At 49.5% G+C, this 26,173-nt stretch overlaps 1 protein-coding gene across 5 annotated transcripts in view; it reads right to left on the minus strand.

The window, feature by feature from the left end:
- Positions 1-9,911: 9,911 nt before the first annotated feature.
- The window catches only part of NTRK3 (neurotrophic receptor tyrosine kinase 3), a gene marked incomplete at both ends in the record, with an annotated part of 248,767 nt that continues 232,505 nt past the window's right edge, over positions 9,912-26,173 (minus strand). For 3 of the 5 annotated variants that reach the window (XM_084254006.1, XM_084254005.1, XM_084254002.1), the window contains 2 exons: positions 9,912-10,419; positions 11,297-11,455. In XM_084254006.1, the coding sequence (XP_084110132.1) occupies positions 10,234-10,419; positions 11,297-11,455 (345 nt within the window). Of the gene's footprint in view, positions 10,420-11,296; positions 11,456-15,725; positions 15,768-26,173 lie in introns of all 5 variants that reach the window. The other 2 variants (XM_084254004.1, XM_084254003.1) reach the window with 1 other exon arrangement.

The raw sequence follows: 26,173 nt of genomic DNA on the forward strand, positions 1-26,173 counted from the left end.
CGGGAACCCTGAAGGAAATTACATCCTAACCACTCTGCTAGCCAGGTACTCACCAGCGTGAGGGTGTAAAATAGTGGCCGGTGGCTCAAAACACCTGGGACTTTTTTCCCAGGGCTGTAAATGACATCACTGCTGTAACCTTGGCAATCTGGCCTCAGGATATACTGCCGGGGCTTCTATTCAATCAGATGTGTTTCTCGGTGGGAATCCCTCTCACACCTGTTTGCCAGGGCTCTAGTTATTAGCAGCATGGCTGAGCACTTGGTCCTCACTGGAGCAAGTCTTCCCATCTTAGGGTTGCTTCCTGTGCACAAAATCCCGCTTTGGGGTCATCGTCACTTTGGATGGTTCTTGCAATTTTAGTTTCACCACCTCGGAGAGTCTTAACCTAAGAAAGATTCCACGCCAATCTACAGAAGCTCAACAAAATCAAGGAGGGGTGAGAAACAAAGTTAAATAGGCGGGACCTGCTGTTTTGCTGCAAAAATACCCAGGGTTCCAGGCCTGAAAGCAAAATCTACCAACAATATCTTTTCCATGGCAAAGTGCAATGATCACTCAGGAAGAAAATGCAGTGAGAAAATCTAGGAACCAGGACTGCCAGAGGGATTCAAGGAGGCACACCCCAAAACACAGTGCAACCTCAGGGGGTACATGCCATGCTCATGGCCCAGAGGGGGTACATGACTTTATTCGAGGGTCCAGGGGTGCCCACAAAGCCTTCTGACTGCTGCAGCTCACTGTGACCTCTGTGGCAGCAGGGGCATTGCCAGCATCTCTTTCATAGGTTGAGAAACTGAAGACTTAATGATTTCTCCCAGGTAACTCAGCAGAAAATGGGGTTCAGAAATCCTCTGCCTCCTAGCCTCATTACCTGCCCCCCATCCTGCTCTGAGCTCTCGCCATCTGATGCACAGACAGCACTTGAAATGGAACCCTGTCTTTTCCAATGAAATGGAACGCAAACATCCAGAAATATCACTGAAAACAATAGAGGGAACGAAGAAAAAAAAGCAGTAATGGACGATCCTGAGTTAAGAGGAAAAAAATATTTTTTTAAGTGGAGGTTGGGTTAAACACAACCAAATTTTAGTGGCAAACACGGAGGGTTGGCCATCGCTTGTGCTGGGATTTTTTTCAGAGCACCTAAGGGACAGAATCACAGCATCTGTTGACACAGGATGACTTGTGGGCCAGAGGGTCTGATCTCCCAGCTCCCAGACAATTTCTTCCACCTCGCTGTTCCCCTTCGCTGTCCTCAGGTTCAATTCTGTTCTAATGCATAAGCCGGGCGCCGTCACTCAGTGATCACACAATCAGTAAAAACCTCCATTTGACTGAAAAGGACTGAAGCCCCTCAAGATTTGGATGTAGCAAATCTGTGTCAATCCCTTCACCTCTGCACTAGATAAATGGTCACTTTGCTGCCATGTGCTGGCCCCGTTTGTAGGGGCAGGGCACACCCCCGCTGGTGGGGCATCCGGGGAAAAAGAAAACCCAACTTCGCCATTTATCAGTGTGTCTAATGGCCAGCAAAAACACCAGATAAATTGGAAGAAAGGCTGTTCTAGTCAGACGGGCGTTTCCTAACTAAGCCAGGAGACAGGGAAGACTTCAAAAAGACAGTCCACAGCACTGCAATGGGCTGGTTGTCCCAGGGCCTCTAGAGCAAAGGCAACTGATGAGGCACTAATGAGCTGCTAATCACTTGGTCCACAGAGCTGGAAAGAGACTGAGGGATGGTGGAGGGTGATGTGAGCACACTGCTTTCTTCTCCAGAAATCCAGGCCAAAATACAAGTGTGGCTGATGCTCAGGCAAGGGGAGAGGGAGGTGGGCCAGTGGGACTTCCCAGGGATGGAATCCCGCCATGAAGGTGGGCTCAGGGCCAGCAGATGGCCCTTAAGTGTTCAGCATTCCCAAGGAGAGGAGCTGAACGCAAGACAAATGCGCACTGACTTTTCCAGGTGGGATATTTGCAAAGCTGTTCCAGGCAAGACCTGGAGAAGAGGTACTTGAATGGCAACCGATCTGAGTGATGGAGACAAATGGGTGGCCTTGCGCCACCCCTGGAGGCAGAGAAGGGGCACAGGCTTGAGACCAGGGACCCGCTCCCCGCTTTATACTAAGGACACTTCCACCTTAGCCCTGAGAACTGAGGGGACTTTGCAGCCCCCCAGTCACTCCAGGTCAGCCGACCCTTTCCAGCCCAGCACGCTTCTGGGGTCCCACGTTAACTTCTTTCAGTTCATGTTCCAATCCAATTTGAATGTTGGGTTTTATAACCAACGGGTTCAGCCCAAAGACAGTCTCAGCAAACTGCTTGAACCAGTTCCCATTAATATTTGGGCTGAAGATTTATTACTTGGGCCCAAATTCAGTGCTTCTCCACAGCCCTGGGAAATTAATGAAATCAAATCTGCATCAAGTTTCCATTTGGTTTTGGGATTCTTGAAGGAAAGTAGCCCAGCCTTTAAAGACACTGGATGGAAATTGGGACTTGATCTCCCTTGAAAATGCCCTAAAGCCAAGAGCACCCAAGCTGCGGAGCTACAGCAGAGACGAGAGGGAGCGGTGCCTGAGTTCAAGGAGCCACGCCTGGGGCACACATGTTCACACGGGCCTGGGGGGGACAAATGTTGGACCGTGGTGAGCCACCAGCACCGTGGAGGTCTCGTGTGCATGTGAACACGCGTTGGATGTTACAGCAAAGACACAATGCAGTGGGCCCACGTGAGCCTGGGCGTCTAGAACGACCCTGACACTGCTCGCTGCTTTTGAGTAAAGGCAGCAGGTCTTTGTCCTCAGGATCCTTCCACTGCTTGGCCCAGAAATCTCTCTTCTCAGTCCCCACACATGATGTCTGAGGCTGGGAACTTTTATTTCTCCTAAAGAAACCTAAGACTAGAATGGGGATTCTCTTACTAGAGTCAGGACAAGAGCAAAGTGGGGGAAAAAATTGCCAAGAGATTCAGAATGAGTAAAACCCCAGGGACGTTTGTTCTTCAGACTTTGGGATCTAAGATCCTGAGGTGAGTGCCCCAAGACATCCGTGCTGATGTGGAGAAGCGCAGACAGGCCCTCTTCCTGGCAGGCCTCTGCTCCGCGTCCATCTACAGGCACACTCACAGAGCTCCATCTACCTACAGACCTTTTCTCAAGACTTCCGATACAGTGAAGCACCTGAATTTGTAGAAATCATTCTTTTCAAGTTTGGGATTTCTGCTGGCCTCAAAGCGACTCCCCCATCGTGCACTAGAAAGGGTACCCGGCCTTCTGCAGCTACCACCCAGTGAAAGCGGACAAGCTGGCACTCGGAGGTCAGCGACACCCTCTGGCCCGACCAGGAGGGAAAGGCGCTGGGCTGCCTCTCTGATCAGAACTCGGGAAACACCTGCAGAGACGGGCCGAGCCCTGTGTCCCTCAGAAGCCCGGGCTGCACTCACAGCCGCCGCATCTGGACTGGAAGCGCAGAGCCCTGGGCTGCTCCGGCACTGGGCCTTTGCTCTTGTCCTGAGCCAGTTCCCTTTGTGCAGCTGGGCCGGCCGCCCACCCGTCGTCATCGGCAGAGTGGCTCTTGCGGGCCCCCAGGAGACAACCCAGATGATGACAACACTGTCACTGCAACGAGCAGAAAGCCTGGCTCAGCACTGCGCTCACAGAGAGGGCAGAACTCCTCCGTGGGGTCTGAGGCCAGCCCTGGCGCCTCTGCTCCTGGAGGCTAAGCATCCATGGAGGGAGACTGCAGGGGGTGAGAAGGGAGACGAGGCTGCCCCGAGGGCTCCGGGAGGGGTGGGCGAGATGCGGGGTGCGTGTCGGTGGGCCTGCTGCAGTCGGTGGCTGCACGGAGGTTAATCTAGATGTCAGGGTTGCCTGGCAGCACTGGAATTACTCCAGGGCCGGGCCCCTCAGAAGTCTTAATATAACAGTCAATTCCATCCTGCCTGCAGGAAATGAAAGTTTTCTGCTTTGTGTGCCGGATCATTCAGCACCAATTTTCTCACTGTTTGAAGTCCAAACTGTTTGTGGTCTTGAGACTCACCTCCTATTAAGACTTTCTCAGAGTTTGGAGGAGCCGGATTGTCAGTCCCTAGGAAACAGGAGGAGGAGGAGCCGAAAGAAAACGTGGGAAGGCCAAAAATGAAAGAAAAGTTTCTGCACTGAGATTTACTTCTCGACCACAGATCGCAGAGCTAAGTCACCTGCACCGGGCTGAAGTGCCCATTCATGCACGCAGAGGACCAGCGTGCCAGCTGCTAAGTGGACAGGGTCATGGGCAGCCCTGCCAGACACAAAACCCTTACGGAGGCTGCCCACGCGGGTCCCGCCAGCTCACGTATTCCCAGCATCCTCACGAAGGAAGGAGCAAGCACCTGACTGACGCTCAAGCATTCTCATGTCTCATTGGGCTTTAGGGGTGCTACATCTGAAAGGACGTCGGCTCTCCGCCCCCCTTTGGGCTTTCGGGAAGGACGTCTAAATTCTTCATGCGCTCAGTTGAGAAGAGCCATGTCTTCTCATGATGTGTCAGGTTGAAATGCCAGAGCCCAGTGCCGAGGCCCTTGCCAGCAGCAGGGGACTTCCCTTGGGGTGTCTCTGGAAACGTCCAACATATTGGCCATCAGGGTCTCTTGCAAGCTGAGAGCATGGGCCGTGGCCCAGCCACAAAGCCAGGTTCACCTTGGGGATTAGGAGACATTACCAGCACTCCCTGGCTTTCTGTCCTGCCTCGGTGTGACAGAGACAGTCCCGCACACTCGTTTAGATTTGTCCTGACTGCAAATACGAACCAGATCTGGGTGTGAATTTGGAACTTAGCCAAAGAGGAAAGAGAAAATGATTTTATTACTATGATCAAGAACGTCAGGTACTTAAAGGTCACTCCCCTGCTTCCTCTATCTCCTTGCAAAATAGAAAAGGGTCTGTGTCGGCACGCAGAAGCCTGAGCCAGAGGCATCTCTTGCTGGAAAGCAAGTTGTTTAGGCATCAGCAGGACCACGCTTGGGAAGACTGCATCACGAGCAGAGGTGTCAGAAGCCAAGGGTCAGGTCGTAGGGCGGAAGAGCCAATGCCCACGCAGAAGCCCTGATGCCCAGTGCAGTCACACGAAACACCACTTCTACCACGGCCAGCAAAGCATTGTGGAAGGAGCAAGCTATTGGCAACATCTCCTTCTCTGTCCCATCCTGGCTGGGGCTGCTCTCACCTGCTATGCAGGTGAATTCCACAGCAACCCCCAAAAGGGATGGCAGAAATGGCTCCTGCCTGGCAATCTACCAACAACCAGGAAGAGTGACTTTCACTGCTCAGCATGTTGTCATCAGACAAAGTAGTGCAGGGAGGCCCAATCAGCACCTTCCTGACGGAACCTCTCATCTCTCTGGATCCCTCTCTTATTTCTCAGATCTCTCACCTCCCAAAGATACAAGTCTCCAATAGACCAGGCATCTTGGATCCATTTTTTTGGCTCCAAGCTCACCTTCCCTGAAGCCATTTCGATGAAATACACAGATACAAGTGCCAAGTGCACAAAGGTCTGTCCTTTCCTTAAGCCAATGTTCCCTGTGAGGCTAAGCACTCCCAACACGTTTTCTGAAACCTGTGCTTCTATCTCAACAATGAGGACAAAATTTGGAATTTTTCATTAAAGCCAATTCAACATGAGTCAAAATTTTTTTTTATTTGGTGTCAAAGAGGTTGGCACTCCCGGCACCAAACACACAGTGACTCCAGCACCAAGTCTTGGGCCAACGACGCCATTTTGTTTTTGTTCCAAGGCAAATGGCATGGGGTATCCCAGGGAGTCGGCTTCCAAGCAAAGCTGACAATGGACATCTCAGGGGCACTGGAGGGCCGGTGTCAGGACTGTGGGCACAAGGATTCATTCAACAACCATCTGGAGAGGTTTCTTTGCTCCAGACTCTGAGCAAAACAAAGAGAAGATGCCAAGGTCAAGACCATCGTTGCAATGACTGCCCCTCACGTCAAGCAAATGCACTGCTGTCTGGTTTGCAAAAGGAGAGCAAAGAAGCCTGGCCGGAAAGGACTTTGGTGAAAAGCCTGCAACTGAAAATACTGCCTTTTTCCAACATCCTTCTAGAATCCATCTGAGTTCCCTATAATTAGCAGTTAAATTCTCTTGGTTTCTGATCCAAGTTCCGACTGCCAGTGGCCAGCACGAAGTCTGGGGAGTGTTCCTCTTTCTTGGAGTAGTTTCTGACAACGTTGGGTATGTTGGTGAGAAATAGGGTATCTAGCTAGTTGAGGAGGAGAGACAGGGCAAGGTTAGCCGAGGGGCCAGCCGGTGAAAATGGGGACTCTGACCAGTCCCCCCACAATATCCCTTCAACCTAACAGTCACTGAATCTGGTCGCGCACCTTCCAGCATCAGTGTCTGGCCACTGGCCACTTCTCTGCACCCTTGCCTTGCCTCTCTTCCCTTTACATTTATTTCTAACAAACCAGCTAAAAAATAAATAAATAAAAGGTGAGGCCAGGCTACAGGTTGGTTGTCTTGTTTTGTTTTAGACCGAAAGAGGCCTCCAGGATGTCTGCTCCAAAGCCTTCAGTGTCTCGATGAGAAATCTGAGCGTCTGAGCTCAGCAGAGCCAGGCCAAGGCGGATCTCCCCGCCTGACGTGCCACGCGCCCACACTCTCCCCCGTGACGAACTCCTGCCTTGAGTCTCCAATGGCCTCAGCCACCAGCCCCAGCTCTCCTGTTGGTGTTGGTTTCTGTAGTATTTAGCACCAGAAATACTTGCACTAGTGTGTCCCGCGAAGTCAGTGTCTGGGGAACAGCGCGGTTCAGCCCCAACCCAGCAGGCCCAGGCTTTCTCCGGGAAGCCTTTCTCCAGGGAGGCAGTGGGGGGCCTGCTGGGTGGAGGCAGCACCCCATCCTCTGTCTGGGGGCAAGAGGAGGCTCAGTGGCTCTCAGGTCCACTCAGGGGTCGGGGATCTAATTCAAGGGCAGCACTAGACTTGCTCCAAAGTAGTGTGTGTGTGTGGGGGGGGGTTTGCTGGACATGGCGCCCACTCCGAGGTGGACGTCAGCTGCATCCAGCAGGGGAGCAGGGAAGGCGCCCAGTGGGAGAGCAGCCGGGCACCCCCTCCAGTGGGTACTGCGGAGCCAGCTTCGGGCGGCTGAAGTAGCCACGGGGACGTGCTGTTTTGAAATGTGGACTTGGGTGGGAGGGATGAGGAGGGCGGGGTGGGCACAGCGGCTGTGTCGGCACGGGGATGTCATTTCCAGACTCACTAAACCACTTTGAAAATCACCCCTTCAACCTCCACCCGCACGTCCTGGGGTGCAGGAAGGCGAGGTTGCTCCCTCAGGGCCTAGTGTGACCTGGGCCGTGGTGGCACGGCCAGGGTCAGGGTGGTCAGGGTCCAGGCCTGGTGAGGGTGGTCCCGGCACGCCAGAGAACACAAGTCGAGGGACCCAGTTGTTGTCAGAATCTGAGAGTTTCAGAGCCCGGAGGGCCAGAGTTAGCAGGCACATGCCTCATTTTGCAAATGGGGAAAGTGAGACGAGGTCCAGTGAGTCTCGTCAGCCCTGTGCAGCCCTAGCACAGCAGAAAGCACAGCCTCTGCTGACCCCGGAGCCCCGGAGCAGCCCCACAGCCCCGCCCTGTGCTCCTTCACTCCCCCACCCGCTTCTCAGCATCTCACCTGTAAGACCAGCGAGTCCACCAGCAGACCCCACAGCCCGCAGGGGGAAGGCGAGAGGCAGGCGCCCTCCTTGCTCAGTCCCCTCTACCCTACGGTCACGCAACAGGCAGCTGCTTGCAAAGGACGCAAGGAAGACAGGACCCCCGGCAGCATGGAGGCCCCGGGGCTGAGACAGAGGCCCTGAACAACCTCAGGTCCTTCCGTTCTTCCTCGCCCTCGAAGGAGCAGCCTGTCATCCAGCCATCAGCACGAAGTTCCCTGAGCTGAGCCACATTCCTCATTGTCCATTGGCCCCCAGGCGCTCTCCCTACTTCCCAGCCTGTCAGGGGCTCTAAGTTTCTAGAAACACACACCCAAGGAGAAGGAAGCCACACCTTGTTTGTTTGGGGGGACATGACAGAACGGCAGACCAGAAGGCACTTCTCCAGGACCCTCAGTCACCCCCCAGACACGTCCCTCCAGTTTCCCAGCCTGTGATCAGGCCACGAGGCCGTCCAGCACTCGGCCACATGGTGGCCAGAGGGCTTGAGGTGCAGAGACAAGAAAGGGGAAGAGGCCGCAGGGTGGAACAGGATGCTCTCCAGGTGGTCCGTCCACGGAACTCCTCCAATGTCCCCCAGCCCAGTGAGAAGACCCCCCCCCCAGCCAGTCCAAAGCACAGCTCACCACCCCCACCCCAGTCCAGCTGAGCAGCCCACCGGTCCCTGAATACAAACCGGGACCCACTGTCCGAGCACAGCTCTTTTCTGTTTGATAAAAACATGTGTTGGTCTAAAAAAGAAGCAAAACCACAAATTCAGGCCTGGACCCTGCAGGGGATGCCCCCCACACCTGAGCCAGGCAGCCCAGGCTGCTGGCAGCCCTTCTGCAAAGAGAGAGCAGGTCAGCCCCCCATCCCCGAGATGCCAGCAGGAGGGGGGCTGGTCAGTCGGCAGCTCTGTGCTTGGCGCGAGGCGGGACTCGGCGGCCTGGGAGGGACATGTCCGCTCCTCCTGGCAGGAGGGTACCGCGGGGCCCGGCTGTCGGCTCCAGCAGCATCCGGGAGGCCCAGAGAGCAGCCCCTGGCGCTTCCTTGACAAGCAGCCGAAGGCAGTGATTCCCCTGGTGTGGCCAGGGCGCTGGCTGGGCCCAGGCGCGTCCTCTCTCTCCGGCCAGGGCTCTGTCCTCATTAAGATGCCGAGCAGTGGCCACATGTTGGCCGTGGCCCAGAGATGCTCAGGCCCTCCCCCCACCCAGCCCACAAAAGCCATCTCTCAGCCCTGCATTTTCTCAGCAGCCCAAAGGCAGATGCATCAATCCTTCAAGGGGCTGGGACGTGAGGAGAATGCCAAGGGCTGGTGCAGGTGCCAAGAGAATCCCCCTGCTGGCCCCTGCCCACTCCACCGCCAGCTCCCTGACACCAGCGCTGCCTCTCACCAGACCTGGCTCACTGCCTAGCGGGTAGTTCACCTGGGTCTGGCAGAGTCCAGGAAGGGGGTGGCAGGGAGGGGGGTCAGGGCAAGAAAGACCACCTCAGGGGCACACCTCATGGTGCCCTAGGGGAACCGAGGCTCTGGCTTTGGAACCCTCTGGGTCCCCACAAGCAGACAACCCAGGCACCTCCCCACCCCAGCGCTCCCCAAAAGCCTGAATTTGGGAGGCGAGGCCAGGAGTCTTCCCGACGATGCAAGCACCCTGACAAGGTTCTTCTGTGGTTCTTTCAGTCCAGAAAGTCCAGTTCTTGAAGATCAGAGGAGATGACACAGGCCTTGCCGACCTAGCAAGGAATTTGAGCGCGGTGCACACGGGAAGGCGTGGCCTTCCCGTCGGCACAGCTTTGTTTGTGGTTGTGGCTTGTTCAGGGTTTACCTTGACTCCCCAAAGCCTCAAGACCACCTTCTAGAATGAACATCTCAGAAGACAGTCTCACAGGGGAAAAGAGTAGGAAGGCGTGATGGCAATGTTGGGGGGTCAGGAGGCATGCCAGGGCCCCTGGTGCAGGGTCGTGTCCTTGCTGAGCGCAGTCCTTGTCACCTGCCCGTGCGCCATTGAGAGCTTGGGCGTAACACACCTGGCAGGTGATGCACACCGGGGCAGGCGATAACCTGCACGGCGATGATGATGCGCATCCACCCCAGCTCTTCCCGTCTCAGCACGAAGATTGTCTCTCTGCATCGTCCAGGTCTTCTGCTCCAAAAAGCCAGAGCCGAAGAAGCATGCGCCAGGCGTAAGTCATCGAGAATTTTCATGTGTGTTCACCATAGTTAGGGTTTTCTGAGCGTTGCGGTTTTGTGGTTTCTGTCTCAGCAGCTTCTCTCTGTATCAGAGAAGCAACTCTCCGGAGATATAGATAGATAGATAGTTAGATATATAAATATATATATATATGTATATATATATATATGCCAAACTGCCTTACAGGGTTTTTTCTTTCTTTTTTTTTTTTCAGTGTTGTATGTGTAGCAGGCACTTGAGTTTATATGAAGATGTTGCTTCGGTCAAGGATGGAGGAAGGAGATGCGAGGTAGGGGGGCGGAGGGGAGACCAGGAGAGAGGAGGCAACTGAGTATGAGCGCGGGCCTGGCCCTAGCCGAGGATGTCCAGGTAGATGGGGGTGGCTTTCCCCAGAGCGTGGAGGATTTTGTAGATCTCCTTGATGTTCAGCCGCTGCTGGGGCTCCCTCTGCCAGCACCCCAGCATGACGTCATACACCTCCTTGGGGCAGACGCGGGGCCGCTCCAAGACCCGACCCTGGGTGATGCACTCGATGACCTGAAAGAGTGAGGAGAGCGGGTTGTTACATTCAAGGTCAGGACGTGACCTGTGACTCGGGCCCAGCAGCAGGCCGCACCTTCGTGGGGGAAGCTTCTGCGTCCAGGCTGGACCCTGTGGCTGGGGGGTTCCAGGCAATGGCAGCCTGGCTGTCCGCCTCTTGTGCCTGCCCACCAGCCCCCAGCCTCATCCGGACGACAGTAATGGGGCTGCGCTCACCCTGCCCGCCCCCTCGATGAGCACCATGACGCTGATGCCTCCTTGCAGACGCTCCGTACCCCCCGCCCTGGGCTTCTCTCCCCTAACCCCAGGCAGCCCCCCACCATGAGGCTGCACCCCAACAGGTGTGAAAAGCACTGCTATGTTCCTACTGCGCTCAGAGAAGGACGTGGCAGGGGGAGCCATGACTGAAATGAGATTACCCAAAGTTTTTCTATTATTATAAATCAAAACCATAAAAGTAGATAAGGGGCCTGTTTCTATTACATTCACTGTTACCAGTGATCCCTGGAGGCCACTCCCAGCTCCACCAATGACATGGACTCTCCTCCCAGTTCCCATCGGCCCGTGCCTGGGCCGGCGAGCCTAAAGCTTCTGGGGACCCAGATTACTTGGCATCTAAGGAGGTGTTTCCACAAGATGGCTCAGAGTTGTTCTGCATATTCCTTTTCTGTCTTAATGAAACATGGGTGATGTTCTCTTGACACCTACAAGCTCTCTTGACACCTACACCACATCTCTTTCAACGACACCTTCTTCTCCTGCTGGGGTGCTCTCCCGTCCTGCTGATGCCACAGCCGCTGTGCTGACCGCTGTGCTGACCGCCGAGGTCCTGGCCTGATGCCTCTTCCCTAACCCCCTCCCCAGGGCTCAGTACCTCTGTGTTTGAGAGCTGGAACCATGGCTGTTTCCCATAGGTGAAGATCTCCCAAAGGATCACCCCGAAGCTCCACACGTCACTCTCCGTCGTGAACTTCCGGTACATGATGCTTTCGGGGGGCATCCAACGGATGGGGAGCATGGTGTGTCCTCCCACCTGCAAGGGGTCGAGACACAGGCACCCAGTGACCAGGCGGCCGGGATGCATCCTGTCCATTGCTCTCTCCCTACACGGATGCACTTTGGTGCCCCCTGTTCTGTGACAGCTACGGGGTCAGAGGGCCAGCGGGCGCCGGCACCAGACCTACCTGTGCTGCAGACAGCCAGGGGCAGCTAGAGGTCACCCCAAGGGCAGCGTCCTTCCAGGGAGCGTAAGGAAAGATGCATGATGACGTGAGGTGGGTGCAAGGACTCAGAACCTGGCATTACAGGGAAATCTGACCTTGAAAGGAAGACTGCAGGAAGGAAGCCAGAGAGTCGCTCAAGGGTCGAGTATTTGTCACGTCAGCTGAGATTCCTTGGCCAAGGGGAGACGGCAGATACGGCCCTGAGCTTCTAGTCTGTGGACTGTGACTTTAGCCTCCACCCGGCAATTAGGAACTTTCCACCATAACTTATGACTGCTTCAGGGAAGGGGAGAGGCAGTCCCCAAAGCATGAGGAGCCCATGCCAAAAAGAAACCAGGGCGGCTGAGAGAAGTATTCACGATGGTTCTTCCTACGATCTCAAAGGCCAATAGGAAAGTCAGCAGCCTGAGCATAAGGTCAGCCAGGAGGCCCTGGTTCCAGAGCTGAGAGCCCAGGGCAAAAGGAGGCTGACATCTGAGCACCCTTCACCTTCCCTGAGAGAAGGGCCGGGCCCCCCAGGGCCTGCGCAGAGAAGACACAGAGGGAGTCTGGGGTCCAGGACTGACACACCACGAGTAAGCAGAGCCTTGAAAATAGGAGCTCTTGGTTAATCCTGCAGATTGCTAGAAAACTGCTCACCATTGATGAGAAAATCTGCTTATAAATGTCCTGATGAACCACTAATCAGACAATCTCACTGTTACTGTGGCTGTTGGAAGAATAACAATAAACACAAAAGAATGATTTGTTGGGAGACAGACTATCTTGCTTGGAAAAAGGGAAATCATGTTTGCTTTCTGCACTGAGGTATTTTAGAAGATGTGTGATGATAGGTCTTTGCAGAAATTGTCCTCAACCTGGAGTTTTATAACCCAGATAGCTCTGTAGCAAGCATAAGGACAAGTGAAGATCTTTCTTTCAGACAAGCAAAGACTCAGGAAGTTTACCACTCTCAGCCTTCCAGAAAATTGAGAAACAAAATAGTAATTAAGGATATACTCCAGGAAAAAAAAAAGAATCTAAAATATACAATAATTTGGAACACAACAAACAGTGTAGAGCAAATAAGCGACAAAAATCTAAATAATGGTTGCTAATTTGGTAATAAAATGTAATACAATTACTAGTAAAGTCTCCCTCTAAAATAGAGACATAAAGCATATAATGATACTAATAATGCTAATAGTTCCACCACTACCGTTATTAAGGATACTTATCTGAAATGAAACTTCCAGATAATTCTCACCATAAAGTGTAGAAGAGTTGATAGAGAAAAAAATTGAAAGTTTGATGAAGGTTTGTCATTTAGAAGACATGGAGCTGGAGTATACAAACAGTCAGCAATTGGTGATTTGAACAGATTGAATGTAAATGTGCTTACTAAAATTGTAGGAGTTTCCAGAAGAATAGCAATAGTGCATGTAGCTTCCAAGTCAGTTTTAGAAAAACAAGAACCAAAAATTTCTGACCAATATCAAAAAGACCATAAAAAGAATGAGATAATGGTACAGAAAGTACAAAATGACAAAAGAAGCTTAAATAACATCACCACATATGGTTAAGTGAAAACGTTACCTCTTAAACAAGGAAAGATCAATTTTGAAAAATCAAAATACATGTTATTTTGAAAAGTTATCTAAAGGCAAATGGCAGAGAATATTGAAAATAAAAGATGCAAAACATAACAAACACAACAAATGATAAAAATTACATGTGTGCATGCACGCACACGCATGCGTGCATGTGTGTGTTCGTGTGTGTGTATGGGGGGAAGGAGAGAGAGAGAGATAATGTCAATAACATAACAGATAAAGTGGTTTAAATCATATTTGAAGATGGCAAAATTCACCACTATGATTAATCATGAATTTTTATGCTCCAACTAACTTAACATCAGAACAAAAATATAAAAAGAGTAAACACAGGTAATAAATAAAAGGAAACTCACAAAGCTACAATTATAATAGAAAATGAAAACACTTCTTTCACAAAGTGACAGCTCAAGAAGACAACTTAAATGAAGACACATTTTTAAAAATACAAATAATAAATTTCAGTTGAGGGATATCTATTGTGATCATGGGTCTTTCGGGCTCACTAGACTGTTGGACATTATTATCAGTTATCTAAAAAAAATTCATAAAAGCCAATCACATATTAGACTTCAAAGAAATGCTGAAATACCAAGAGAAGACAGCAAAATAAAAAATAAAAATTTTCAGTACCCAATAATATAAAATAGAAGTTAACAACAAAAAGATAATCTTTAAAAGGTTCTCCTTAGGCAGTTAAAAAAACAATCTGATAAAAAAAATAAAAAGTAAATTTAAACTTTTTATTATAGTAATAATTAAAGTTGTATTTATTGAAACCTATGGAAAATAGCTAACAATATTGTGGGGAAAAATGTGTAGCACTTAAGCACTTTGCAGTTAGGTTAAATAAGGACTCAACAAAAAGGCAGTAAAGATCTACAAGACAAATTTATATGAAGCAAGAGGAAATAAATAATAAAAACAAAGTGAAGAATCTGTATAAAACAAAGCAAAGCAAAACAACCAACCAAAGTGGGAATAAAAGCAATCTATATTATTAATAAAATAATATAAGCCAATGTCAAGGCTAAAAAGGACATAGAGAAAACACATAAGAAATGTTAAGAATGTTAAACCAATAAATTAAGAAATAAAATGTCATGATTGATTTACCAGAAAATATTAATGAAAAAGTTAAAAGCAGAAAACTTGAACACAAATGTAATTAAAATTATAGTAAAAAAAAAATCAATGCATTAAAAAAGCACAAGTTCTAGTTGGTTTTATGGATGAGTTCAGTTAAAATACTCTCTCCTATTTATACTTTTCTAAAGAAAAATAATAATAAACATGACCAAATCACCCTCTGTGACTAAAAGTCCAGATGAAAAAATCAGTCAAATGTAACATTAAATAGATAAATACAGATAAGAATACTTTCTCTATGTATGTATAAAGTTATCTGCAATATAGTCTCCAAATCTGAAAAAATGTTGTATTAAATCAGCAAAGTATTATAAAAATTCATTTTATAACTTAATAAGGTTTTGAAATATAAGTGCAAGAATATCTAAGCTTTAAGAAAGCCACTGTTTTACACAAAGGATAAAAGAAGAAATCTTTTCAAGATACCAAAGTATTCCAGTACACTTCTCCTGATAAACAGTCCTAATTCATTCATAATAGAAGGAACTTTCTTTATTTAGCACACTCAGTAACATTTGTACTAATAAAACACTGAAAGCATAGAGGATAGCGTCTATCACTGATTTTATATAACCCTGTTCAGACTATCCTAGCCAATATAATAAAACATCAATAAAAACAAGGTCGAAATAGTGAAAATGTCCATTGTCTGCCAGTGATATGACCATTCAAGATAATTATCTAAAAAACAATTGGAACCATTATGTGAGTTAGTGAGCTGCTTAGATATGAAATCAACATGCAGAAATCAAACTATTCTCATATACCAGTAGCAATCCCTTAAAAATTCAATGGAAATAATATTGTATGATAGCAACAAGAAATGTTTAAAATTCCAGGCATAAATCTTAGCAGAAAATGTACAAGGTCTATTTAAAGAAAAATGTTGAAAAGCATAAAAGAAGATCCAAAATATATGGAAAGATCTCTTGTTTCCTTGCATAGAAAGACTCATTATCATAAATCTCTCATTCTCCCACAAATTAACCTAAACATTCAACACCATTTAAATGAAAACCCCAATGGCATGATGTATGGAAACTGACAAAGTGATATCAAAATTCATTGAGAGGGATACATATTCGATAACAGGATATACTTGAAATAGAACAAATTAAATTTTCTCTGTCAGCTAGCAAAGCACATTATCAAACTATAGTCATGAACACATTGTGTTATTAACAGAGGAATAGACAAATTTTGTTGATCAATGGAACAAAGAGTCCAGAAGCAGACCCAATTAAAATATTGGAATTTAATATATGAAATGATGGGTTAGTAATCAAAGTGTTGGGACAATGAACTATTATTCATTTAAAAAGTACACTTGGATACCTACCTCACACCATATACAAAAATCATTTCCAGATGGATTAAAGAGCTAAACATAAAAAACAAAACAATAATAATATTAGAAAAAAAACTTAGAAAAGGTATTTGCATAACCTCAGGAGAGGAAAACCTTCCTCAATAAGACATATGTTCAGGATGCCATAAAGAACTGAATTAAAGGATACAACTTATAAAAAGCAAACAATTTTGCATGACACTTTACAAAATAAGCATAGTTCAAAGACAAATGACAAAGAAAATATCTGTAACACATAGAACAGAGAATTAAAACCCAAATATTATGAAGTGCTCCTTTCAATCAATCAGTTTTTAAAAAGCAACTCAATGGGGAAATGATGGAGGATGGGGGCAGGTGGTTCTTGGGCGTCACAAAGGCCATGGACACATGAGAGGTGCCAACTCAAGCAACAAAGAGACACACTCTGAATGTCATGTGAGAGACATTGAGAAGACGGAGGCTCTCTGGTGTGTGGGAGAGTGGGGGACTCGTTCATCTCAAGGCACCGCCTCCGTGGAGACTGCCTTGCTGAGGGCGGCGGGGCAGAATCCGTCCTCACTTAAGTGCCTCAATCCAGCAATTTCGCTTCTAGGGGACTTAGAAAATACCAGCTCATGTAAGCAAAAATACTTGGTTGAAGATGTCTATTTTGTTGTTTTTAGGGCAACGAGGTGTTGTCATTGGACGTATATTCAGCAAAGAAAGGGAGAAGGCAGAGTTATCTGCCTGCAAATATGTCTGGGAAATACTAAGTCAAAAAACAAGATACTAATATATCTATGGCAGCATTTTCATTCACGTACAGATGTGTAGACGTAAGCAACTATATTACAGGGCAGTAAGGATAACTCTGTGATGGCATAAAGAAAATTCCAGCAATCTGGCCATCACACCAATGGTTGCTCGGGAGAGTGAAATGAGGGGAACATGACATGCATTTGAAAAATTAAAAACAATAAAAGGGGGAAAAAAAGACATGCGTTAAGGGAAACCAGTGGACTGAATGTGTTTCATTCTCTAGAAAGAGATGGTGTTTTTTTCAAGGAAAACATGTTTGTGATAGAATTTGGTAGAATGGTTTATTGTACCTGATTTCTTGGTTCAAAAAAACATAAATGTGAGGGACATAGGAACATTTCTCATGGTGAAAACTTTTAAATGATGGATTCTTCCAATCAGTGCTGGTGTTTGCCTCACTTGATGATTTTTGACATAGACCAGAAGGGGTGTTCCAGATTGCAATCCCCACATTTATAGAGCAAGAAATTCAAATGTGCTGGTGTAAACTTGTGAGCTTAAGTATATGGACAGAAAAGTATTCGAAGGGTATTAATGGCTAGAGGGGCCCCACTATGAAGAATCTTATCAAGATTCTTGCTGGGTGGCACCGCTAATGTGGGTGGCTTATGCAACATCCCTCCAGAAGTAGACTAAAATATTCCAAGAAGTCAGTGACGTAACACAAAATCATAAATTGGAAGGCAGAGGTCCTGGGTTCTAATGTGAACTTCAACAAGTGCTTAATATCTTCGAGTTCGAATTTCCTCCTCTTCAGCATGGAAGCTAAGCAACAGCTCTAGTAGGTGAGGATGTGAAATCCCACTAAGCATTACTCAAAGCCCATGCATATGCACACTGTGACACACCTGCCTGCCGACTTGCTAGTGGGCGGGAAAGCAGACCGAGCTCCTATATTTTTCCTATTCCCCATAAAGATTTACTCAGGCTAGACTGATGGTCTCCCCAGGTAACCTACATCCTTCAACCACCTTGGAGAGATCCAGCCTGGGAATGTGGTGTGTGTGTGTATATATATATATATATATACAACCATCTCCGTGGTAAAACCTAAGCAAGGGATGGGTTGAAATGAAAATCTTAATACGAGTTACACTAATGGAGGGGCCTCCCCTGGTGGTGCAGGCAGTTGAGCACCACGTTGGGAAGCTGTCTGCAGCCTCTGCAGTGCCGGTTCTATCCTGGCCAGCCGGCGAGGGTCCCACATGGCACGGCAGACCTCTCCTGTCTCACCCACTGCTCCCCTCAACAGTGTATTTTGTCAGCCTGCCTGTTCTGTTCCCCACTCTGTCTCTGGTGAATCCTCTCACCCTCCTATGCATCTGGCCTGTACCCCGGTTCTTGTATAAATAAATAAATCTTAAAAAAAAAAAAACTAATGGAGGCAGACTAACTCCAGCCTCTGGATGTCACCCACTCATTGAGCCCTCCCTAGAATTCCATATGTTGGGTACCCTATTCTTTGCATTTCACAGATGAAGATTGGGTGATTTGCCTACACATAGTATGAGAAATACTAGCTAATGACCCATACTCTTAATGAGATACGGTAAGGAATAGAAGCAATCAATAAACATATGGTCATAAGGCCCACCAACTAATCTAAGAGATGATTCCAGAAGTAACACAGGTACTTGGAGAGCTTTGGATCCCTCTACCTACGCTGACACCTCCCAATGTTGCCTTTTTCACACCCCTAGAAAAAGAGGTTGGGAGTTGGAAGAACCATGGAGTTTGGAAGTATGTCAGGGTCATTTGTCAATATGGGGGATCCAAGGGGGCTGTCAGGAAGGCTGGGTTGTCCAGATGTCGGCTTGGAGAAATTAGGGAATCAGGAGATGGTGGAGCACAATTCCCTTTTGCCTTTGTTCCCAGACGGAGCCTGGATTCCTTGAGGTCTTGGCTTCTTGGACTTGGTGGTGCAGAAGCAAGAATGCAATCCAGTTAGCATTACAAACTGTCACTCCTGGTATATACAGGAGTGACAGGTATATACAGGTGTCCCTATTGGATGTCTTCATCTCCACAAAATTCCCTTTATACTCATGGGTCAGATGGCTTCTGAAGGATTCCAGATTCCATGCAGGAATCCAGAGGACCTAATCAACTCAGCTGTAGGAGATTGTCTCAAAGTCTACCATACCGGCTGCTCTGGACCTCCTGTCTGAGCAGCTCACTAGCCAGGGCTGCCCTTGACTTCTTGTTGACCATTATTTCGCTGAACATTTTTGCTATTGCTTCCTATGTCATCAGGGCTGCCAGACAAAATACAGGATTCCAGGCAATTTGAATTCAGAAAAATAATGATTAATTTTTTAGTATAGGCATGTCCTAAGTATTGCATGGATCAAACTTATACTAAAGAATGACTTGTTTGTCTGTAATCCAAATTTAAATCTGTATTTTTATTTGCAACCTATGATTTTTTTTAATTGAACTGAGAACCCCTCCCCTTTGGTCCAGCAATACCCTTCCCTGAGTGTTGCCACAACACACGTGCATAAACGTACACACACACACACACACACACACACACACACACACTCACACACACCCCTGCCACTCTCAAAGGAAACACAAATCTCTCATTGATTCTAAATCTCAAGGGAGAAAAACTACTGAGCACAAATGAATAAACTCTGGGAAACGCTGGTACAGGTGCTGAAAACAAACACCTCTTGTGGTTGGGAAATAAAACGTTTTACAAATTTAATAGTTTCCAGTTCTTTTCAAACAACTGAAGGGGGCAGACCTAAAAGAATTACCCATGGAAAGGAGATTAAAAAGAATTGTTGATAAGAGACCAGCAGGTGATGTCGGGCAAATAGCAATAATTCGAAGAACAATGGTTCCAAGAAGGGGGTCAAGACACAGCAACAAACTCCTCCCTGTGTGTTATGAACAATGTTTCTGAGGTCTCATCCTTATAAAAATGAGAAACAGGAACAGCTTGGACCCTGAGGCTTGCTTATTTCAGCAATCAGTCATGCTCTGTAATGATTACATTGAAATATGACCTGCATTTCCAAAAACATTATTCTTCTCATCTTGTATATGTGTATCCAAAGTTGTAGCACATATACATTATTTTGATCAAGCTCCTATTTCTGTGTGTCAGTGATAATTGCAATAATAACTCAATCAAAAAACTCTTAATGTCTAGAAACTTAGGGTCATTGGACATTAAAAATTAAAGTTGAATCTTCAAACATATTTTTTTTGTCATGCTAAATGATGACAGAGTGCCCAGTAACCGACTTTCATGCATAAGAATATGCACAAGAGTAAAATTAGGTGGGGTAACTGGAATAAAAGCATAAATCCAAGAAGAAAGGAATCCTCACAATGCCAAGAGCTGAAGGCCTGGTCTGGGCTTTAATGGATGAGGCATCAAATTGCTCTGGTATTTGAAGTTCATTAGATACATTAAAGGAGTCATGTGTTTCTTTAGTGTCAATATTTACAATATTCTAGAAATGGCAACATTTGCAACTATTTAAAATTGTGTTGAAGATTTAAACGGCAAATTAAAATGTGCAGGGGGCCAGCCTGAGTTTTCAGATTCTTTTAGGAAAAGGAAAGTTGGAAGGTCTCGGGTCCAGAGACCTGGAGTTGCAAAGTTTGGAGACTCACCTCTGTCAACCTACCATCTTTCCTGAAGACTGAACCCCCTCCCACCCCAGGCCAGCAGAGGCTTAAGGAGGAGAGAATGCCACACACGAAAGGAAGCAGGAGCCCCCTCCAGCCAGGGTGCCTACCCCAAATACCCAATTCTCATTGCTTTCATCCAAGTCCAAGCCTTCACCCCCAGCTTTGTCCCAGGGCAGGAGTCAGCAGGATGCCTGTGCTGTGCACTCGGGCAAGCTCTCAGGATCCAGGACCCCCTGAGAGGTGCTGCACAGGATGGAAGCATGGGGGCTCCCTCCTCCCCACCCACCCCAGCCATCCCCTGTCTCCTGAGCCAGCCTTCCCTGAACTAGCACCTGTCTTGTGCATTTCCCTAGAGCGACGCCAACTTGCCCTCCATCAGAGCAAACGCACTGCTCAGTGTTAAAGAGAAACCCAGGTGATTTCTAGAAAGTTCTTAGGCCTCTATGTTTAATTACACAGAAGAGGAAGTGGCTGGAGGGTTCCCCCACAGAAGCTACTTCTCTCCCAGAACTCCAGAGCATCTGTCCTCATGCAACTCTGATAAAGGGTAGGGAAACAAAGTGACCCACATATTCCAGATGGAGAAGCAGACCCAGCAGAGGTGGACCCCTGCTAAGCCTTCGTCTGTGAAGGGCCGCCTGGCCTCCCACACGCCCAGCAGCTCTGCCCCCTGGCCCCTGCTCTGTAGCCACCAGGGGTTCACTGTGACCTTGGCCCCAACAGCCATCCCAGGAGCCCCCACTGTCATCTTTAAAACCATTAATGGGGACTTCCCTGGTGGCGCAGGGGTTAAGTCTCAGCACTATCAAGCTATCAGCAGCCACTGGAGCCTGAGCTCGATCCCCAGCCAGGGAGCTACCCACAGGGCACAGCAGACCTCTCCTGTCTCCCCGCTGCTCCCCTCAGCAGTGGATTTCAATGGATCCACCTGTTCTGTTCCTACTCTGTCTCTGGTAAATCCTCTCACACACCCTCCCCACACCTCTGGCCTACACTCCAGTTCTTGCATGCATAAAGAAATACAAATAAATCTTAAGAAAATAAAACTTAACTATTTTCTCAGATGAACAGGGGATGCATGTGGGTATTAGGTCCACCAGTACAGACACGTCTAATAGATGCCCACAGCCACACATCTGGAGGGAGGCCATTGACCTGGACACAGGTGTGTCAAAGCACAGTCACAGATACACGCACAAGCCTGCCCAGCACAGCTGTCACACGCAGGGGTCAGCTCGCCTGTGGACACACCCTGAAATCAACAGGCTGAATATAGGGGAGAAGACCCCAAGCCTTCTTCTTGTGGGCCCTGTCCCCCCAAAAGCAGATATAAGTGGTTTTGCTCTAAACCAGTTGATGAGCTTTACTACCAGCTACAGAACCTGCCAGAATGGCCTCGCACTCCATGCTGGAGCTGACCCTGCAGCCCCTCCCACTGCCAGGTCCTCTCTTTGCTCCCTCCTCATGTGCGTGGGAGGGTGCCCCGCCTTGGAAACCGCTGTCTGCCCTTGGGAGCTCTGCCCCTCCATGCCCCTCCCCACTTGCGGGGGGGGGGGGGGTTGTAGGCTGAGCCTCCACCCCAGCAAGAAGAAAGACCGTGGAGACTTCCAGAATACAAGTGTAGAGCCAGCTCCGCGAGGGCCCAGAGGGCACTGCAGCCCTTGTGAAGCTCCCGCCTGCTTGCCTGGGGCTGTGACCACTGGCAGCTCCAGGCGCCAGTCCTACAACTTTCCTTGTCCTCCCCCCAGCCTGTCTCACTGCGGCTTATTCTGAGATGGTGCTGCTGTCCTCTGCCGCCCTGGGGCAGTAGATGTGCTTTTTCTTATGGAGAGTAGACAGTTATAAGACCAAAGATGTGGACTGAGAAATAACTTGGCCTTTGTTTTCTTCTCCAAATACTTAGACCGGGAGCCTCCAGGCTGCCTTCAAATCTCCTCATGGAAACAAACTTGAAGACATTGTGAAAGAGAACAGCCTGGCACAGAGCAGGAGTCTCGGCTCAGCCCCGGGTCATGCCGGGTCCAGACTGGCCTCCCCGGACGCCATGACCTTGGCGAATGTCACTGGGGAAAGAAGGGCTGAGACCCCTGTGATAGGCCCAGACTTCTAATTCGCCCTGACGGCTCAAGCCCTGGCAGGGGAACTGTTGGTTTAGAGTCTGACCGATTCAGCCAAAACCAAGATGATCCCTTTCGAAGGAGATTGACTTTGCCAAACATTCAGGCGCTGAAAGATCTGAAAAGTAGGATAAATGTGCAGACAGCGTGAGGAAACAGGCTCAGAAGGAACCAGGACGATGTGGACATCAGGCAACGCCTTTTTCCAGCTAAGCAGCCTTAGGGGGTTCACTTAAGCTCTGGTAGAGGCCCCTGGCGTGGGATGGGGGGACTCCAAGGCAGGTTTCCAGGCACCCGTGGCTCGGATCTGGATCTTTCCTAGAAAACGTGCACTTCTCCAGTTCTGTTTCTCGCCCCACATTCCCATTTTTTTCCAGGGACGTGGACTTTCTGCCCATCGACCTTCACAGCAAGGAGGCCCATTCCCGATGGACAGGCCAGGAAAGAGGCTGGGGGTTGACCCGGAGATCTGTGGTCAGTAGAGGCCAAGCCAGAGGTGCACCGACTGCCCAGCTCCCTCCTCCTCTCTGTGGGGGCACAGGATCCCACTGGGATCCCCTCTAGGGGTCCCCAGGACCGGCTTAGTCGCCAGCCTCTGGCCAACCCACACCTAGCACACGCTTGGCACAATCTTCCACAGAAAAGCTATGGGTGTAGAAGCAGGTCCCCAGAAGGAGGACCCCCATGACCCTGAAGGTGGCTCCCCCGTCCCCTGAATTGATGGTGGAGACAGGGTAACATATCACAGAAGCAGACCACGGGCACAACTCATAACCACTTGACCTCAAGAAATCACGTAGCTTCCCTGAGTCTGTTTCCCCAGGCAGGAAGGCTTTTCCCGCCCCAGATCACCATGAGGATTGAATAAACAACCACGGAGGGAGGCATTCTGCACAGCCCCGGAGTGTGGCTTCGCTGCACATGAGCCAGTGACTCTGCAAGCTTGGTGGCAAGAACTGTGGCACCCGTGGTGTCATTGTTCTCTCATAACTGTTCGCAAGATGCATGCTCGAGGATTTAGACGACATGAGGGAGGGGGTCTGCACTTCTGCGTGTGCAGGGGGACGGCAGTGTCTGGGGTGGTGGAGATGCTGGTGGATTAGGCCGTGAATTTCAAGTGTCCTTGGCTATAGCTCTTCGGTGTCGGGCTACGCTGGGCGGGGTGTCTGTTCTGGTTTTGCGCTGCAACAGTGAGCTGAGCAGACCCCAACCTGGCTCTCCCCCACCTCGACTTGCCCTGGGCCCTGCGCGGAACGTGCCCTGTCCCTGGTGACCGCGCTCAGCGCAGGCTGCGGGCAGATCAGCCAGAAAGGCATGGCTGTCGCTAGAGGTAAAATCTGTCACTTCCAAACCACTCCAAATTAATCATTCTAGCTGGAGGGAGACGCGGGCCTTTGGGCCCCCCTTTTGTTTTATTAACTGCCAACTGAAAATGCCAGAAGTAGCTGGGGAAGAGGCGCAAAATGGGGGCCAGGGAACACTTTGCATATTTTAATTACTTCAGTCAACAATACATACCCCAGCTGAAGCCTGCCCTCCATGGCTACATCCCCAGGCAGAGAGAAACAGGAAAAGCATCACGGGAAATGCCACAAATCACGCAACTCCTCCTTGGACTAAAGGCTGCCTTATCCAGCTCCCCTGAGCTGCGTGAGCCCCCTGTTGCCCCCCTGACCCACACCTGGAGCAGCCGCGCCGAGGGCAGGGGCAGGGCGGGCAGGCGCCTCCCCAATCGCCCAAAGTGTCTCGGGAAGTGTGTGCACCTGCTCCTGTTTGCCCATGGAAAGCTTCTTCTCGGAGCCGAGAAACAAGACCGTCCTTCTCAAGGAAGGCTGCTCAGTGCCTGAAGGAAAAGGGCCTGCAGGCCACTTGCTGGGTTTCTGGCAACACCACAAACGTGAGGCAGCGGATCAAGACCTCAATCCTCATTTCAAAGTGGGGGTTTCACTTAGAATACATAACAGGGTTAAATTCTCAAGGAAGCCTGCGGATGGCTGATAACAGCTGCTGAGCAGCCTCTGAACTGCAGTGATGAGTCAACGCAGTTCCACCACCGTGTTTATGCATCCTGGGTGCCTGGTCGGCCCATTCCTGGAGAAACTCCAGGGGCCTGGGGCACCCCCAGCGCCCCAGGAGGGAGGCAGCGGGACACCAGAGGAAGAGCCTGGGTTGGACTGGGGTCTGCGAGTGCTGGCCCCACTTGCACCCGCACGCCACCTGTGGCTTTGGAATCTGCCTTCCTTTGGTCCCAATGTTCATATTTTAAATAATGACCCATGGAGGCCTCCCTGATGGCACAGGGGTTAAGGCCTCAGCACTATCAAGCTATCACCAGCCACTGCAGCAGGAGTTCAATCCCCAGCCAGGGAGCTGACCCACATGGCACAGCAGACCTCTCCTGCCTCCCCGCTGCTCCCCTCAGCAGTGTATTTCAGTGGATCCACCTGTTCTGCTCCCCACTCTGTCTCTGGTGAATCCACTCACCCCCCCACACCTCTGGCCTGCACCCCAGTTCTTGTATGCATAAATAAATAATACTTTAAAAAATAAATAACGACCCAAGTGGGCCAGAGGCATGCTAAGATTCTTCTCCACTTGAAAATTGCTTGAGATTGTCCCAAAAAAAGTGTTCTCATCTGAACTGACATATTAAGAACTCATCTCAGGGGCCTCCCCGGTGGCGCAGCGGTTGAGCGCTGGGTTGCAAAGCTGCCCGCAGCCTCTGCAGCGCCGGTTCGATCTCCGGCTACTCCCCGGCCACCAGAGGAGGGTCCCACATGGCGCGCAGACCTCTCCTGCCGCCCGCTGCTCCCCTCAGCAGTGTCCTTCGGTCCTTCTGCCTGCTCCGCTCCCCGCTCTGGCTCTGGTGAACTCTCTCACCCTCCCGCGCTTCTGACTGTACCCAGTGCTTGTATGAATAAACAAATAAATCTAAAAAAAAAAAACCTGTTTCCTTTAAAAAAAAAAAAAAAGAACTCATCTCAAGGTCCTTCCAACATTGGCAGGCTGATGTTCCTCTGTGTGTGTGTGTGTGTTATGTGTGTGCTGCAGGAAGGCCAAGAAAAGGTTCAGAATTCGGGAGCGCCAGGGCCCTGCCTTAGGTTTACATAATTCCACCTGCCTCATCCCTGGGCCCAGTGTCCTCATCGACAAAGTCGGTAGGTGGAGAAGTGGTCAGGTCCGTCGAGGAGTCAGTATCACCTCGTTCCAAAACACGACAATTTGGTGAAGCAGAGACTGGATAACCTTTGCGTGTCCCTCCCAGCTCTGCAAGGAGCTTGGAGCACTGTGACCCAGGAGCTCCACCCAGCCCACCGCTCCACAGCCAGGTCCCAGGGGCCTCTCTGCAGCCAGGGTGCGAGCCAAGGGGAACCGCAGATGAAAGGGCTGGAGGAGCCACCGCATCTGGCATCCCCCAGCATCCTCTGAAGCCTGCAGCTGTGTGCTGCTCCTTCTCCCTGTAGCAACAAGCCCTACCTCTTGGCTTCCCCTTCAAGGTCAAGAGACGGGGGAAGACTACTCTGAGGGTGAACCAGGAGAAAGTCTTAAATGCTAAGCCAGTAATCACAGCGGGACGGCTCTTTCAAAGGCATTCCTACTCTGCTGCACACTCATGCTCCCAAAAGCATAGAAGGAAGCTCAGAGCAAGAGCCTTCTTGTTTCCGGGCTCATGAAACCCGGAGGAAGTGTCTTTCTCGGGTTCACACAATGGGCCCCAAAGAAGGGAAGCCAAGTTAAGTCAGGCATAGGTAATCCCTCATCTTAACTTATTTAAATTCTGCTCTTCACTCTAACTAGGTAGGAAGAGGTGCTTCCTGCATTCCAAGGTTGGGGCTGCAGGAGGAAGGGGTATCCATGGAATGGGGAGAC

Source organism: Talpa europaea (assembly GCF_964194135.1).
Source record: "Talpa europaea genome assembly, chromosome: 14".
NCBI lineage: Eukaryota > Metazoa > Chordata > Mammalia > Eulipotyphla > Talpidae > Talpa > Talpa europaea.